General features: G+C 53.7%; 3 protein-coding genes across 6 annotated transcripts in view; 2 read left to right on the forward strand and 1 right to left on the reverse strand.

Moving 5' to 3' along the window:
• LOC132509740 (probable N-acetyltransferase 14) overlaps positions 1 to 12,946 on the reverse strand; it is a 65,638-nt gene extending 52,692 nt beyond the window's left edge. For 2 of the 4 annotated variants that reach the window (XM_060131112.1, XM_060131109.1), the window contains exon 1: positions 12,803 to 12,946. Coding sequence is in view for 2 of the 4 variants with exons in the window: in XM_060131105.1 (XP_059987088.1) it covers positions 9,156 to 9,164 (9 nt within the window). In the remaining 2 variants the exon portion in view is untranslated. Of the gene's footprint in view, positions 1 to 9,155; positions 9,234 to 9,931; positions 9,948 to 12,802 lie in introns of those variants that run through there. The other 2 variants (XM_060131105.1, XM_060131110.1) reach the window with 2 other exon arrangements.
• The window catches only part of SBK3 (SH3 domain binding kinase family member 3), a 137,221-nt gene that overhangs the window by 97,651 nt on the left and 21,960 nt on the right, over positions 1 to 17,610 (forward strand). The window lies entirely within an intron of this gene.
• On the forward strand, positions 11,583 to 16,405 carry UBE2S (ubiquitin conjugating enzyme E2 S). Its single transcript, XM_060131321.1, has 4 exons — positions 11,583 to 11,786; positions 12,397 to 12,544; positions 13,889 to 14,079; positions 15,933 to 16,405. Exons 1-4 carry the CDS (start codon positions 11,784 to 11,786, stop codon positions 16,260 to 16,262), a joined length of 672 nt encoding a protein of 223 aa, XP_059987304.1. The 5' UTR covers positions 11,583 to 11,783; the 3' UTR covers positions 16,263 to 16,405.

Here is a 17,610-nt window from a genome sequence, read left to right on the forward strand (position 1 = left end):
CAACCACACCGCAGACTTGGCCTTGGTCAGTCCTCCATCTCCCCCTGATGAGGGTATCCAGGTCCCTCCTGATAACTGCCCTTCACCCAGCCATCTGATCGGTGACAGGGTCAACAAAGAGACCTCTTATCATCACCAGAGGGGGGGCTTTCCAGTCCTCAGGTGATATCACTGTCCCTTGCCCAATCCCTGTTACCTGGATCCCCACCCAGAGCTGCACTCCATTGGCTTGGGCCAAACTCTCCCTAGAGACCCCCCTGGGCTGGGCCAACACCTGCCGACCTCCCTGAGGCCTTCAATGGTTTTCTCTGCTGCCCTGGTCGTGGGGCAGGCACATCTGGAGAGCCACGGCTACTGCCAGTGCCACCTGTAGGGGTGGGAGGTGGTGCTCTGCATCATCCCAAGATGGCAGAGAAGCAGCATTCTCTCCTGCATCTCCCCCTCACACACTGGGGAGCCTCTGGGGTTTCGGGGATTCCCCAACACCCTACGCACAATTTGCCCCCAATTCTCTCTGTATATAGCCATGTTCTGGGGCGGCCATTCCCCCACTCTTAAAGGGCTACATGCCCCCTCTCCCAGCCCCCAGGGCGAGGTGAGGGGGCCTCTTCTCCCTCCCCTGGGCCGTCCCCCTCCCTTTCCTCTCTCCCCACAAATCCTGGCACCTCAGCTCATCCCTTTTCATCAGGAGCCTGGGGCAGATAACTGACCCTCAGCTCCCACCACACTGAGGAAACTGAGGGGTTACCCCCAATCTACCAGGGCCCCAGTGCCAGTTTGCCAGTTTTTCAACTCCACGCTTACAGCTGCTCCTTTGGGTTCCTCCAATCCCCTTGAGGGCCTCACCACACCCAGTATCCCTATGGCAGACTGTGACTTCCCCCAAAAGGAGCCAGCTTGGGCGCCTGCCCCTCCCAGACCCCTCCCCTCTGCTCACCACCCTCAAGGAGCCCTCAGCTTTCTCCAGCCCCCAGAATTGGGGGATTCGGGGCCTTTCAGCTTTTGTATGCCCCCCTCAACTTGCTCTTTCCCGGCCTGGATTCCAGGTATCTTGCCCCCTCCCCGCACTCACTTGACACAGGCTGCCTGACCCTGGGGCCTTGACCTCTTATCTCAAATAAGCCATAGTAGGGAGAGGTCTCGAGGTGGGTGAGGAAGTGGGCATGTCCTGCCAGATCCCCTTGATGCTTCCAGAGATGGGACCTCGCCATCTGAGTCTTCCCTCACCAGCCCCCACCACCTCATAAATGCATACACAGGCTTGTGCGTACACACACACACACACACACACACACACACACACACTCCCATTCCAGTGAGGGGGCAGTGGAGGGCGGTACAGAAAGAAGATCAATTCTGGACCAAAAAAACTTCCAAAGCTCTGCCTGCTTCCTTATCCCTACCCACCCTATTCCTCCCCCCAACACCTGACTCTTGCCCCAGTTCCCTGGTGAGGACAGCCAGCCGAGCTGCAACTTGGTATTTTTTTGAATAAACAGATGTTTTCCTGATCCCTGGTCTCAAGTATACTGTCGGGAAAGGATGGGTTTCCATCTCCGCATTTGCAGGTCACTGGGGAGTCCCCTTTGTGGCCAAGGAAGGCGGGCATCTAAGTGTCTTTACAGGTAGGTGGTCAGGGCTGCTCCAGCTGTCACCAAGAGAGGAGTCAGGCATGGGGAGATGCACTGTAAGATGCCTTCAAATCCTTAGTTTCTTCCTAAGAAAGCTTCTTCCCTCTAAGCAGGTAAGCATTTGTTTGCAGATTCTATTTGTTTGCGCCTCCTTATATTTGAATTCTTTGCCTGAACATCATTGAAGTGTGTGTGTGTGGGGGGGTGTGCATCTGCATTAGTTTCCTGGGGCTGCAGTAACAAAGTACCATACAACTGGCAGCTTAAACAGAAATGTATTCTCTCTCAGTGCTGGAGGCTGAGAGTCTGAGACGGAGGTGTCAGCAGGGCTGAGTCCTTCTGAGGCTGTGTGGGAGAATCTGTCTGTGCCTCCCTCCTAGCTTCTGGTGGCTTGCTGGCAATGCTGGCATTCCTCGACACATCATCTTCCCTCTGTATGCGTGTCTCCTTGGCAAAATGTCTCATTTTATAAGAACACCAGTCATCATGGATTAGGGCCCACCCCAATGATTTCATCTGCAAAGACCCTGTTTCCAAACAAGGTCACATTCACAAGTCCTGGAGTTTAGGACTTCAACATCTTTGTGGGCAGGGAGCAAAATTCAACCCATAACGGGGTGTGACAGAATAGTCTAAATGTCAGTTTTTATGATAACTGGGAATCATTTTCCACACCTCTCTCCTCCCACCCAGTGCACTAAAATATTTCCACAGTGATGACTAGAATTGCCCCCTCCTTCTGTCTCAAGAAGTGCCTCTAAGGCTTGGTTTTATGAACTTTAGGACAGCTCACCTCTAGGAGCATCTAAGTGTTTGTTTACTAATATCAGACTCATATTACATCAAAGCATTAGTTTGCTCGTACCTCTGGGTTGTGTGTGCAGGGCATTTCAGCATTGATTTTATCATTAAGAAAACCCCTTCCTCTCTAGTGTATTTAAGTGTTTGCTTCTCAGATATTAGACTTTATTCCATATCAGTCAGGGTTCTCCAGAGAAACAGAACCAATGTGTGTGTGTGTGTGTGTGTGTGTGTGTGTGTGTGTGTGTGTATTCCTGTTAAGGAACTGGCTCATGTGACCGTGGGGGTTGGCAAATCCAAAGTCTGTAAGGCAGCTGGAAACTCGGGCAGGCTTTCGAGGCTGCAGTCTTGAGGCAGGATTCGTTCTTTTCCAGGAAACCTCAGTTTCCGCTCTAAGGCCTTCGAATGATTGAACGTGGCCCACCATATGATCTAGGATAATCTCCTTTACTCAAAGTCAACTGACTGTAGGTGTTCATCTTGTCTACAAAATACCATCACAGCAACACCTGGGCTGTGTTTGAACCAACAGCTGGGCACTGTAGCCGACCAAGTGGACACATGAAACCTAACCATCCTCACAGGATAGTGCTTGCTGGAAGGAGTGTGATCTGTGGTTGAGAAAGCCTGCCCCCCTTCGGTGCAGTTAAGTGTTCACCACCGGCTAGATTTCACCTGCTGAGGTCCATCTGTTTGACCGTAGGTTAGTGGGGTGGGAGAGGGTGATACCTTCAAGTACTGGTATTGGATCCCTGGTGAAATGCCCCACGTGGTGCGTGTAAGGGTTGTTCGACCGTTCTTAGAAATCGCCTCTTTGTGCTGGCGATTTGTCTATAGAAAATTGGGGGTGGGGGTGGGGAGGGAGGGTGGTGATGTAGTGTGTCGAAGTATGGGATCATTGAGCACTCAGAGAGTCTCCTCCTGGGCACAGACTAGGACCGTACTTCCCTGCCTCCCAGATGTTAGATGTGCCAGATACAAACCCTTGTTGCTTTAACAACTGGGGCTTTGGGGCTGCTTGTTACTGCAGGACAGTGCAGCCTACTCCAGCCAACGTGCCTTGCCTGTGGAGAGGGGAACTGGGTGGCTTTTTTGCTGTACACTCTTGCACTTCTGAATTTTTTGTAGGTGCGTTACCTACTTTTAAAAAAATAAAGTCTAAATGTAAACGTCAATGGTGCCGGCTTTGACTGCCATTCCCCTAACTGAGCAGATGCCCAGGGCGAGCTTAACACAGGAGACTAGAGTCTCATTCCCCTCCCATGCAAGTGATTAGCTTCCACTCTGAGTTGTAACGCCAAGGCTTAAACGTATGTATTTTTCATTCAACATGGCCTCTATGTGCCTGTCAACTACTTCATTTCTGTTCAGCCAAGAAGAAAGCAATCTGATCCACATGTACCGTGCTTTAGTTGAGCAAGTCAAGGATAAGATCTGGAATAAGCATTTTCGCCTTTGTAACCTAACATTTGCTCAATTTGCAACTCCACTGTGTTGATAAATACAGCCTCTGAGCAGCTATTCTTAACCGGCATTTGAGGGGGCGGGCTTGCAAACTTCTGAAATCTATACCAGATGTTGTGTGCATGTGCCTTTCTTTTTTCTTTTCATTTCTTTTCAACTTTATATTTTGAAACAGTTTCAAACGTGCAGAAGTTACAAGAATAAGTCCAAGAACTCACGTACAGCTTTTGTCAATTCACTAATTGCTAACATTTCATCACACTGCTTTATGGTTTTCCTCCCATATAAATATTTTTTTTCAGAGACACTTGAGAGTAAGTTGCCCCCTAAGGGACATTTCTGAAGGACAAGGACATTCTCTTACACAGCCACAGTATAGTTATCAAAAGCAAGGACTTAACACTGATGAAGTCCATGTTCCAGTTTCACCAACTGTCCCAGTATTGTCCTTTGGAGCCGTTCTCTTTTCAGTCCCTGGTACCCCGGGATTAGGTGTCAAATCTGGTTATTGTGTCTCTCGAGGCTCCTTGGACTTGAACAGTTCTTCAGTCTCTTTCATGACACACGTTTCTGGAGTCCAGGCAGCAGCATAATTTTTATTCCAGTCCCTACCACCAGACATTTAGGGTTTTCCCATTTCTCAATACTATGAACAATACTTTGAGGAATATCTTTTTGCACACCATGGGGAGCATTCACTTACTTTTCCCTGGGAAGACCTCCCAGGAGGGTGAACTTCTGGGTCGGAGGGAGGTGCGTTTTTAAGACTTTTGCTGCACAACGCCAAGATGCAGTTCCGAGAGCCTTGCCAAGTCCACGTATGTGAGAACGTCCATTTGCTCCCACCCTTGCCGGCATCAGGCATTATTCTGTTTAATCTTGATGTGCATCAGAGGTGTCTGTTTTACGGCCGTTATAGGAAGCCCCTAGTTACTATTGTGTTTTTTTTGTTTTGTTTTGTGTTTTTTTTTGCGGTACACGGGCCTCTCACTGTCGTGGCCTCTCCCGTTGCGGAGCACACGCTCCGGACGCGCAGGCTCAGCGGCCATAGCTCACGGGCCCAGCCACTCCGCGGCATGTGGGACCCTTCCGGACCGGGGCACGTACCCGTGTCCCCTGCATCGGCAGGCGGACTCCCAACCACTGCGCCACCAGGGAAACCCCTAAAGTTTGTTTTTGTCCAACATGAAAGTGTGCTCTGCCGTCTAGGGTTTTTGGAGCGGGATAAGAGCAACGCGTTTCATTGCTGCTGTCTGTCACTAGAGGGAGCACCTGATCCACTGCAGGCATATTTAGCAATTAATGCGGGCCCCTCCCACTGGCGTAGAGCTCTAACCTCTGTTCAGGGGCACAAAGGAAAGTGGTTCTTGCTAATTACCTACCACAGCCTTACAGTCAACTTGCTTAAAAATATTAAGGCCACTAAGGGGCAGAGAACACATCAGCAACCACAGTCTGTGAACTCAGAAATAAAGATGGAGGCATTTACTCATGAAAAGATGCTCAGCCTCACTGGGAAGAAAGGAAATGCCGATGAAAGATGAGGCACATTTGACCATGACTGGCACATATTTTGAAGCCTGCTAATACTCGGGCTCATTTCTGCATCAAAACATTGACATTGGCTGCTTCCTCTGCCTGGAACAGTCTTTCTCCTCTGGATAAGCACAAACCTTGCTCCCTCGCTTCCTTTAAATATTTGTTTCCTTCTCGATGAAGATCTACCCTGACTCCTCGCATCTAAAATTCCCCCCCCCCAGTGTTCCCAAACCTCCTTACCTTAACTGCTCTAATTTTTATAGTAATTTTTTTTATACTACCAGCTTTTCTTACCCACTAGCCCAGGACTTTCCCAGTGCTGGCACTCAATGAAAGTCCAGCATCTTGGGCAACCCCGTACAGTTGGCCACCCTGGGTTTAGTGCTTACTGTTTATCTGTCTCCCCACCAGAATGGAAGCCCCAGGAAGGTGGTGTCTTGCTTCCTGTCTTGGTCACTGATGTATCCCAAGCACACAGAAACACAGCCTGGCAAATAGTTGGTTCTAAATGAATTACTGAATGAATGGATCAGAGCCTAATGGTGAGGATCTAAATAAGTAGAACCCTGCCAAGGGCTACTTGGCAGAATTGCAAACACATGCTCTTTTGATCCTGAGATTCCACTTCTAGGAATTTCTCCTTCAGGAAAGCTCACACCTTTTTTTTTTTTTTTTTTTGGTGGGACGCGGGCCTCTCACTGTTGTGGCCTCTCCCGTTGCGGAGCACAGGCTCCGGACGTGCCGTGGCTCACGGGCCCAGCTGCTCCGCGCCATGTGGGATCTTCCCAGACCGGGGCACGAACCCGTGTCCCCTGCATTGGCAGGCGGACTCTCAACCACTGCACTACCAGGGAAGCCCGAAAGCTCACACCTTTGCCCAAAGATAAACGTTTGAGGATGCTCACTGCAGCTTCTAGCCACAGACTGGACCGGCATAAACACCCTGGAGAATGCTAGAAACTCCCGTGTTCTTATCAAGGACCGCTGTGCATGCTGCCGAGGGAGGATGTGTGGGAATGTAAACGTCCAAGTAGTGTGGGGAAGAAGACACCCAGATATTAACAGCGGGTACCTGAGGGGGTGGGATTGCGAATGTGGGAGTGGAAGGAGAGCTGGAGAGCTGCACCTCCTACTTTTACCTCTTGCACTGCAGTAACTGTGTGAATTTCCCTCCAAGCATGTATTTCTTTAGTGATTTAATACAGATGAACAGAAGAAATGAAGATTAATTTCTGAAGCTAGAATTCAAGCCGAAGGGACAATTTGGGTTTCACTGAGCAAAAGTAAGTTTCCAGGTCTCCAATATTTAGGAAAGTAAGGACAGCCCTCCCCTAGCCCATCCCCTGCAGATTCCAGTCTCCCAAACTAACACAAAAGGCCCATCACTAGGCCATCTCCTGAGTCATTCTCAGATCCGCCCACTTCTCGGCCATAGCCACCACACTAGCCCAACCCATGACCAGCTCCCTGCTGGAGTTCCTGCTTCCACTCTGGGTCCTCCAATCTAGTCTCTACCCAGCAGCCCTGAGCCAGAATCTCAACATCAGTACCAAATCCACTCACACGTCCCGGTGAGAATTCCTCATTGGCTCCCTAGGGCTCTACCAAGCCTAGCCCCTCCATACCTACCTCTACTGGCTCAGAACATTCTTCCTTCAGACCTCTCTCTCCCTCTTTCTCCACCCCTCTGGGCTTCTTTCAGTTCCTCCCATCTCAGTATTTTTTAAAAATTCTTTTTAGAAAAATAACATCTTTATTCTGACATATAACTCACATGCCATACATAAAACCCACCAATTTAAAGTGTTCTGGTATATTCATAGAGCTGTGCATCTATACCATCACAATTTTAGAATATTTTCATTGCCCCAAGAAGAAAATCTACCCGTTAGCTATCAACTCTCCATCCCCCGGTCCTAGACAATCACTAATCCACTTTCTGTCTGCATGCATTTGACTGTTCTTGACATTTCATATAAATGGAATCATACAACATGTAGTCCTTTGTGACTGGCTTCTTTCCCTTAGCGTAGCGCTTTGGAGGTTCATCCATTTTGTAGCAGATAACAGTACTTCACTCCTTTCTATGGTTGTATAATATTTCATTGTAAGTAAATACCAGTTAGTTTATCCATTCACCAGTTGCTGAACATGTGGGTTGTTCCCACTTTTGGCTATTAGAAATAACGCTGCTATGAATATCTGTGTATGCCTTTTCACGTGGACATGTTTCCATTTCTCTGGTATATACCTAGCAGTGGAATTGCTGGGTCATATGGTAACTCTAGATTTAATCATCTGAGGAACTGCCAGACTGTTTTCCAAATCAGCTGCACCATTTTTCATTCCCACCAGCTGTGTGAGGGTTCCTATCTTCCACATCCTCCCTGACACTTATTATCTCACTTTTTGATTATAGCCACCCTGGTGGTGTAATGGGGTAGCTCACTGTGGTTTTGATGTGCATTTCCCTGATGGCCGATGATGCTGAGCATCTTGTCATGTGCTTATTGGCCATTTATATATCTTCTTTGATGACCAGCACCATCTCTTCTCAGGGTTATTGCAACAGCCTCCTCCCCGGCCTCCCTGCTTCCGCCCTCATCCCCCTTCATTCTCTTCTCCATCCAGCAGTCAGAGTGAGACCCCAGCATTCCGCTGCTCAAAACCCTGCCATTGCTCCCTGTTCCCCTGGAGACAAGACCAGAGTCCTAGCCACGGCCTTCAAGGCTCTGAATGATACCGGCTCCCCAACTCCATCCACACATACATCTCTCTAACCTCAGCTCCCCACACCCTCCCCCTTGCCCACTCTGTTCCAACCAAACCAGCCTCCTTGCAGTTCCTTGCACGTGCTAGGCCTTTGTTCCAGCTGTTCCCACTGGCTGGAATGCTCTTCCCTGATAAGCACATAGCTCACTTCCTCCCTTCCTTCAAACTTGTGTTCACATGATACCTGCTTGGTAAGGCCTCCCTGGCCACCTGGCTTAAAATTCACAACCTGGCACACCCTGAGCCCCTCCCTTGCTCTACTTTTCTCTTTTTCCACAGCACTTGCTCCCTTCTAACATACCATGTATTTTATTTATTTATTACATTTCACTTCTGTGTCTGTCTTCTCTCACCACAGTAAGCCCCACAAGGGCAAAGATCTTTGTTTGCCTACGTATCCCAATCACCCAGAACAGTGCCTGGCACACAGTAGGTGCTCAATAAATACTTGCTGAACAAACACCTTGATCTGTCAGGCACTCTGCTAGAGTCTAAGAACAGGGTCCCTGTGCTCCTGGGGCTGTACTCATCGGGGGACAGAGACAAACACGTAAGCAAACAAATAATAAATTCTTATGGACCAGGAAGATCAAAGAGGGTGAAGTAAACAGAGCATGGGAGTGGAGGTGAGGAAGCTGCTCTGAGAGGTGACTTTTTTTTTTTTCCAGCCGTGCTGCACAGGTTGTGGGATCTTAGTTCCCCGACCAGGGACTGACCTCAGTTCCTTGGCAGTGAGAGCGAGGAGTCCTAACCACTGGACTGCCAGGGAAGTCCCATGAGAGGTGACATTTTAAGGTGAGCCTAGGCCATGAGGAGGACAGAGGAGGAGGAAAGCTCTCCTGGCACAGGGGACTCCCGTGTAAACTTCTTCAGGTCAGGCAGAGATTGGCTTATAGCAGGGAGACAGACAGAAAGAGGCCAAGGGGGCCTCAGGGAGAGTGTACTTACAGATCTCATGGGAGTTTGGGATTTACTTGAAACGCAGTGTGTTGAGGGCTCTTGAAAAGTTCTTAGCAGGGGTGGGGCCTGTTGGGATTTCAGGGGTCAGTAAAGAGCAGCCTCCCTGAGGTCCAACCCCTGCCACTGCCTGTTTCTGTAAACAAAGGCTGATGGGAACACAGCCAGCCCCTACATCTGCACATGGGCTTGGCTACTCTGGGGCTATAGCAGCAGAACTGGGTACGCTGGGACAGAGACTGATGGCCCGCAAAATCAAAAACCTTTACTGAGGTTTGCTGACCCCAATTTTAAGATGCAGGCGATTCCTTCCTTCTCCCTCAGGTCCTGTCGACGTCACCGATCCCCATCACGTCTCCCATCCCCACTGCCACCATCCTGCTCGCCTCCCTCTCTATTAGCGCCCACGGCCCTGTCAAAGCCTCCAATGGCTCCCTAGGGCTGGAAGACAACACACCGCCCAACCGGCAGAGGCGAGAGACGTAACCGCTGCCCCCCCTTACCTCTCGGACTTAAGCACCTCCCTCCGACCTACCCTCACTGGCTTCCTGGTGGCGCCCCAAACACACCAAGCGCGATCCCCTCGCCTCGCCTTTGCATGGGCTGTTCCCTTTTCTGGAATGCTTTTCCCCTAGACCTTCCCGCATGGAGCCCAAGTGATCCTTCCTCAGGTCAAAGAGCAACCCCCACCCCTCCCTTTGTAGGCCCTTGGCCCTGATTGTTCCTCTACGTCTTTATCACTCGCTGACATCATAGGATATACTTACTTTACTGTCTGGCTTCCCCACGAAGACGTCAGCTCCCTGAGTGCGCAGGGATTTTGTCCCTTTTATGCTCAGCCATATCCCCAGAGTATCCTGCCTACCACATGATAGGTGCTCAAAAATAAAAGCGTACTGAACGACTGAGAGTGTCCCGAGGGGAATCATAACATCCACCCGACAGGGCTGTGGCAAGGATTCAATGAGATGAAGCATGCAAAGAAACTAGAACAGTGCCCTGCCCAGCGAGCACCGGATCGATCACCACCACTCTCGTGACCATCATCTGTTACGTCTGTTGAGTGGACTTCTGAGATACAGCTCAGTCTGACCACCACCTCCGCCATGTCCCAAGTGGGGGGCGGGGGGGCCCTGGGCAAGTCACTTGACCCCTCTCTTCCTTCAGGGTTCTTGGGTGTTAACTGGGCCGGACTCCTCTGCACCCGGTGGGATAACACCCAAGGCGAGGCGCGTGGGATGCCCGCGTGCGGCCAATCTGCCACAAACTAGTCATGGCTACGGCGGTGGGCGTCTCTGCACGTTCCTGGCCCCTGTTCCAGAGGCTGGGGCCCCCTGAGGAGTCTTTTCGGGACCAGGGCAGAGAGGGCCTGACGGGGGCGCCGCGGCCGCACCGCACAGGAGCCGAGGAGGCGGGTCAGCTCCCGGGCCTCCCGCTCTCAGGGCGCCGACACTGGGCCGCCCGGGGCGCTCTGCGCCGGTTCACCAGACAGGGAAAGGGAGACCCGGCGAGGCCTGGCTGGCGGGAGACCGCTGTCAGTCACAGGCAGGGCCAGGCCCTCAACAAGGCCTGGGGGCTCTTCCTTCTTTCTCGGGCACAGTCCTCACAGGAGGAGACTGAAGCCTGGCTCGGGCCAGAGGTCACACACTGGACGGCCAGGCGTCTAAGCCTTCAGCGCCGGGTTGACACACCACGCAGGTCACAGGTCATTCTCAGCACAAAATGGCGCCTCGGAGAAAAACGTACAACGATTCCCAGCGCCCACCCCCACTCCCGGCTGAGGAAGGGGCGCGGGCATCCGCGCACACTCATTTGCATACATAAAAATCAACGAACTTCATTGGCTGCAAGCGCCTGGGTCCGCGCTAGGCAAGGCTCCCATTGGTCGCTCTCCATTTCCCTCGCCCCCCCCAACCCCCGTACTGCCTTCTCCGTCAAGGATTGGCCCGCGCGCGTCTCGTGACGCCACTCCACGACTGCGCGCCCCTATTGGCCGGCGCGCCTTCTATCGTCCTTTTAAACCGCCAGAGTCCCACCTCCCTTCGCCCTGCCCAGGCTCCACGGCCGACCGTTAGTCGCGTGAGTGATCTCCTGGGCGTCGGGGCACGCGCGTGCGCCAGCGTCTCATTCAAATGGGCCAATCAGCGGTCGCGTCGCCCTTCACGTCCTCTCCCGCTCTACTTCCCTTTCTCCGCCACTCCATCCTCCCGGATCCCTCCCCGACCACCGCGTACCCCCATTGGCCGGCCCGCCGAGCGCCCCCTCCCCAACTTCGGCCTGCAGCTTGCTGGAAGGGAGCGAGCTCGTCGAACGCCGAGGGCCGTGCGCGCTGACGTCACGGGTCGAGGCACGGCGAGAGGGGCCCGCGAGGGGGCGCGGCCTGTGGGCGGATATAAAAGGGCGGCGGTGCGCGCGCGACAGGCTTAGTGCGGCCGGGCACTGGGGGCGGGTGGAGGTGCGGTGCGGTTCGCGGCGGGCGTCGGAGGCAGCGGGGAGCAGAGCGGGGCCGCCGGGGCCTCGCTAGGGCCGCAGCGGCAGCAGTTGGGCCCCCCGCCCCGGCCGGCGGCCGGAGAGCGCAGGAAGGGGGCCGGGGGGACCCGCCCCCGGCCGGCAGCAGTCATGGTGAGCTAGGCGTCCAGGCCCGGGAGGGGTGGTTGGGCCCCCCCCCCCCAGAGGAGGAGGCGGGGTCTCAGGAGCCTCTCGCGGGCGGCTTGGGGGATTGGAGGGCCCACCTGGGTATCCCGGGCCTGAGATGGGCCCAGGGGCCTTCCTGTAGGCGGGGCGGGGCGGGAGGGGAGGGCCCGGCCGAGCTCCGGGCTTTTTGGCCCGCCCGTGGGTGTTTCGGGAACAACGACGCTCCGCCGCCGTCTCCAGGCTCGAGTTGGGGTTTCCAGGGTGGTCTTAACCAAGATTAGGTGGGGAAGGGGGACCGGCATAGGCCTCGGGCCTGCCCGGAATCATTCGGGGACCTTGCCGAGCTACGGGCGGGCTTTGGGGTCTTCTGGGGAAGGTGGAGTCATCCGCAAGCCCTCGGCAATCCGCCCTATTTCTAGTGGGAGATCAGCTTGGGGCGGTCGCCTGAAGCATCCTGGGTTGGGGGTTCTGGGAGCTCGGGGTGATTGACAGCCTGGGACTGCAGGAGTAAGACTAGGGTGCCACTGCATCCTAGATCCTGCAGGAGGCACCAGGCCCTGGCTCTGCCCGTGGCTCACCCCCTTGTCTCCATACCTAGAACTCCAACGTGGAGAACCTGCCCCCCCATATCATCCGCCTGGTGTACAAGGAGGTGACGACACTGACAGCTGACCCACCTGATGGTATCAAGGTCTTTCCCAATGAGGAGGACCTCACTGACCTGCAGGTCACCATCGAGGGCCCTGGTGAGTGTGGGAATGAGAGGGAGGGGTGCACTTCCTAGATCTCCGTCAATCTTAGAGCAAGGATAGGAGGCTCCCACTGTAAGGTGGACTGCCAGACCCTGAGGACGCAAGGGTAGACATGACAGGCACACCTGTTACACATAGTGCTCACAGTATGCAGGGCAGGACACTAGAAATGACAAGTAATTGTATATACTTTCCCCGTAAGTGTTGTGAGAAAAATTCTGGGGGCCAGGAGAGCATATAATGGGGCCTTACCTGGGTTTGGGTGTTTCCTCCATCCTGAAGTATGGGTAGGAATTAAGTGGGATTGGGAAGAGGATGCCAGGTGGGGAGAAGTGTCAGCAAAGGCCTGGAGGGGAGACTGGATCATCTCAAACTCCTTCCTGCCGCCAGTGTTAGGCTCTCTGGGGACCAAGCAGAGAACAAATGCAGGCTTTCAGGGAGATAACAGTAATAACCAAATAACTACAGGGGACCGTTTGATCTTGCATAGTGGCTTAGCAGGTTGTTTCACGTGTACTACATTTAAGTTATTAGTTGAATTTTTATAAGTGAAGAGTGTGATGAAGGACCTAGTCTGGAGTTGAACTTGTGGGGAGGGGGTCAGGGAAGACTTCCTGAGGAACAGAAGAAAAAAGACTTGTGAAGCTTATAGGGAACAGATCTTTTAGGGCTTGTAGACCTCTTTTAAAGGAGTTTGGAAAGGAAGCCTTTGGAAGGTTTAAAGCCGGGCCAGTGGGTCGCTTCAGACTTCACTTTGACTTCAGTGAGGGTGGGGATACAATCTGGAGGCCGGTCAGGAAGCCGCTGACCATGGGCATCCATCAGGTGAGAGAAGTGGTTCCGCTGGACTTGGAGGTGGGCTCAGATTCAGGAGTGGACCTGGAGGTCAGCTGCCCAGGCTATGATGGGTGGGACGTGGGGGCTGGGGCATGAGGAACAGCCATGGGTCTGGAACAACTCCCAGTGTTTGCTGCGGCAGGGAAGACCACGGAGTGGACAGAACTGTCCTGACATTTGCCTGAGAAGCTTCCAAATAGATGTTTTTCCTAGGAGCTGAGTGGGCACGTGTGTCTGTGCCTCTTGGGAAGGGTGTGCTGTGCCTTCACTTGGGAGTGAAGAGGGATCCGTGGGTGGGGACCACCAGTCAGGGGGTTTACTCTGAGCTGGGGGTGGTGCCTGTGGCCCCCTGGGAACCTGGGCCTGTCTTCCTCTCGAGAACCCCCCGTCTGGTGGAGGAGGTGGTGGGGCACTTGCCTCGCAGCCAGACCGTGGAGACTGGTTTTGGGGGTGCCTGGAAGGCCTGCGCCTCCTGACACTGTCCCCCTCCCTGCATTCCAGAGGGGACCCCATACGCCGGAGGCCTCTTCCGCATGAAACTCCTGCTGGGGAAGGACTTTCCTGCCTCCCCGCCCAAGGGCTACTTCCTGACCAAGATCTTCCACCCAAATGTGGGCGCCAATGGTGAGATCTGCGTCAACGTGCTCAAGAGGGACTGGACAGCTGAGCTGGGCATCCGGCACGTGCTGCTGGTGAGTTCTGCCTGGGCCTGGGCCTCCCTCCTGGACGCATCCCAGTGATGTCCAAGCCACGGAGCCTTGTTTCTCTTCTAAAGTCAACACTGAACTGGTTGGGGCTTCTACATAAGAATCCAGATTTCCAGCTTTTCTGGAAGGGTTGGCAGTGCCCAGCTACCTTGGCTGTGGAACAAGTGATGGTTTGTGTAGCAGGACGGTGTTCTGACAGGTACAAGTCAAGCGTCTGGTGAGGGCGAAGATAGACTGTCCAGTATCCTACAGCGTACAGTTCATTGGTGTTTCAGTAGTCACAGCTTGTACAACCATCACCATTGTCATTCCATCGTTCCTCAACCAGGGGTGGTTTTGTTCCATTGGGGACATTTTTAATTGTCACACCTGGGCGTGCTACCAGCACCTACTGGGAGGAGACAGGGAAGCTGCTGCACATCGTGCAGCAGGGACCACCCCGCGGGGAACCATCCAGGCCCACCTCAGCCAAGCTGAGGGGGAGACAGCCAGACTACTCTGGTGCTTCAGGGTCCCCATAGGCCACTTAAAGCATATAGGTCACCTGATGCCTCTCCACCCCTCCCACAAGGTGAAATTTAAAAAAAACAAACACTGAATTTCTAATGAGCCCCTGGGGCAGTTGGTAGGGAGGACTGGGAATTGGGCTTTCCTGCAGGGCCCGGGGGAGGATTGAGCACCAAGGTAAACAGACCCCAAACCTTTTCCTCCTCTCCCTGGAGTGTCAGTGGTGGCTGCCAGCAACACCAGAGATGAGCTCACAGAATAACTCCCAAGTGTCCCCAACAATCCCTAGGGCCTGCAGTGCGGGGCCCAGGCCAGGCTCAGCCATGGGAGGGCAGCTGTGGGAAAGGCGGGCAGTCAGGCCTCTGGTTGTGGGGTGCAGTTGTCAGAATTAGGGTGTGATGCTGGTCCCTCATGATTATCAGTGATGTGTGTTGGGCCAGGTGCTTTGGGGAGTACTTGTTACTGCCCCCATTTACACGTGAGAGCATTTCACCTGCTCAAGGCCAGACAAGTTCTGGGTTCCTGGGGTGCTCTGCGTTCCCTTTTAGAATCAAAGTGGAGGTAAAACAAACACGGCTTAGGGGCCACAGCTGTCTGGGTAGACTCCTCTTAGAACGGTCCATTGGGGGCTGGCTGGTCACACCTTTCGGCCTCGATTTACTCTGCAGTTAAAATGGGCAGATTAAGGAATATTGAAGACTCACTTCCTTCCTGGACCACTCTCGACTGTCCTCGGGCATCAGTCTCTGTTTATGCCCTGGTGCCTTTCTCTTGGGTATTAACAGCTTGCCCAGCCAGGATTTGTGCCTCTGCCCTTGAGATTCCTGTTAAAGCCAGCGATAGCTGTAGCTTTAAGCATCTTCCTGTAGTGTAATGTAGAGCTAGTTGTCTAGTTGCTAGTTTCTAAGTTGTCCCCCTCGCTTCCTCTTTTTTTTTTTTTTTTTTTTTGGCTGCATTGCGTCTTCGTTGATGTGCACGGGCTTTTGTGGTGCGCAGGCTTCTCATTGCAGTGGCTTCTCTTGTTGCAGAGCACGGGCTCTAGAGCGCAGGCTCAGTAGTTGTGGCGCACGGGCTTAGTTGCTCCACGGCATATGGGATCTTCCCGGACCAGGGCTCGAACCCATGTCCCCTGCATTGGCAGGCGGATTCTTAATGAGCGTGCCACCAGGGAAGCCCCCCCTCACTTCCTGAATGCCCTGGGGCGAGTCACTGATCACGGTGCCTGCACACATGTGCCATCTGGGGGAGCGGTGTTGGGAGTTGAGGCCACAAGGCCGGACGTGTGAGGCTTGGGGGACCGGCCCCCCCTGACCCTGGCGCTCTCCCCACAGACCATCAAGTGCCTGCTGATCCACCCTAACCCCGAGTCTGCCCTCAACGAGGAGGCGGGCCGCCTGCTCTTGGAGAACTACGAGGAGTACGCCGCCCGCGCACGCCTGCTCACAGAGATCCACGGGGGCGCAGGTGGGCCCAGCAGCGGCAGGGCTGAGGCCAGCCGGTCCCTGGCCAGCGGGGCTGTGGCCTCCACCACTGACCCCATGGCCCCTGGGGGCCCAGGAGGGGTCGAGGGGCCCATGGCCAAGAAGCACGCGGGTGAGCGTGATAAGAAGCTGGCAGCCAAGAAAAAGACGGACAAGAAGCGGGCGCTGCGGCGGCTGTAGTGGGCTCTCCTCCCTCCCTCTCCCACCCGCCACCCACCTGCCCCCAACTCTGTCTCTAAGTTATTTAAGTTATGGCTGGGGTGGGGGAGGGCACGGGGGCACTCGGACCTGGATTTGTTTTTCTAAATAAAGTTGGAAAAGCAGCTGTTGTTGCCTCCACCACCCTGGCTTTGAGCAGTGGGCGCCCCAGCCCGAGACTTCACGTGGGCTGAGCACAGGTCTCTCAGCTCAGCGGGCCTCCTGTTGGAGTCAGAGACGCCCTCTGTCTGAGGGGTGCAGTGCCAGGCACGGGCCTGCTGCTGATCTCTCCTGCCCTTGTTCTCCTGAAATGGGCATAGTGGCCGGGCAGTGGGTGTGGGAGCTCCGTCTGTCTGCCGTGCGCTGGGGCACTTGATCCCGATCTAGCCAACAGAACATGTTCCTGTGGATTTCTGTATCATATATCACAAATCCCAGGCCTGAGGAGACACCTGTCTTACAATTTGTGTTGGTTGGAAGTTGGTGTGACGGGCTGGTCGCTGCTCGGGTTTCAGAAGTGAAGTTGAGGATCCACTGGGCACGTTCCTTTCTCGGGTCCTCTTCACACTCAAAGCTGGCGGGATTCAGTTTCTTGGGGTCATAGGGCCTGGGGCTATCCCCAGCTCCTAGAAGCTGCCAGGGTTCTCACCCCACAGCCCCCTTTTGTGGGACCCAGTTGATTAGATGAAGCTGATGAGCCCCGGGTGATAACTTGACTGCAGGAACATGTCCCAGCGTGGTCACAGGTTCTGCCCTTACTCCAGGGGTGGGGGCGGGAGACCCGGCGGCCCAGGTCAGCTTCCTGCATGCACCCCTGCGGCATGGCCCTTCTCCCTGCCCTGTTCCTTCATCTGCAGGAGGGCAGACCTGCTGGTCGTCGTACCTCTTGGACTGTTATGGAGGGTCAGGTAAGGGCCGCAGACCAGGACAAGTGTCGGGGTTCTCGGCTGGTGGGAGAGTAGGGAGTGGTCGGCCTTGGCAGAAACCAGCAAAGGCACAGATGGGGAGGCCAAAGATTTTGTCGCCCTCTGTCAGGCTCTGTGCCGGGCCTTAGGACACAGTGTCAAAAATGATCATAAAATACAGAGAAAGGAAAGCCTGGTATGCCAGTTTTCACAGTTGCTTCCTTTGTAATCAGCAAAGCCTGGAAATATAACCCACATGTTCACCAATGGATGAATGAGTAAAGGAATTGTGAATTCACACAGTGGAATACTACTTAGCTAAACACTGATACACAAAATAACATGCTGAGTGAAGCCATATACGCAAGAGTACAAAATACTTGATTCCATTTCTATGAAATTCTAGAACAGACAAAGTTAGTCAC

The sequence above is a fragment of the Lagenorhynchus albirostris genome, chromosome 19 (assembly GCF_949774975.1).
Source record: "Lagenorhynchus albirostris chromosome 19, mLagAlb1.1, whole genome shotgun sequence".
NCBI lineage: Eukaryota > Metazoa > Chordata > Mammalia > Artiodactyla > Delphinidae > Lagenorhynchus > Lagenorhynchus albirostris.

Excerpts from the sequence above, each read along its gene's own strand:
- UBE2S (XM_060131321.1), top strand. Across the intron at positions 12,545-13,888 it reads GGTCACCATCGAGGGCCCTG|AGGGGACCCCATACGCCGGA; the intron begins GTGAGTGTGGGA and ends CCTGCATTCCAG. Across the intron at positions 14,080-15,932 it reads GCATCCGGCACGTGCTGCTG|ACCATCAAGTGCCTGCTGAT; the intron begins GTGAGTTCTGCC and ends CTCTCCCCACAG.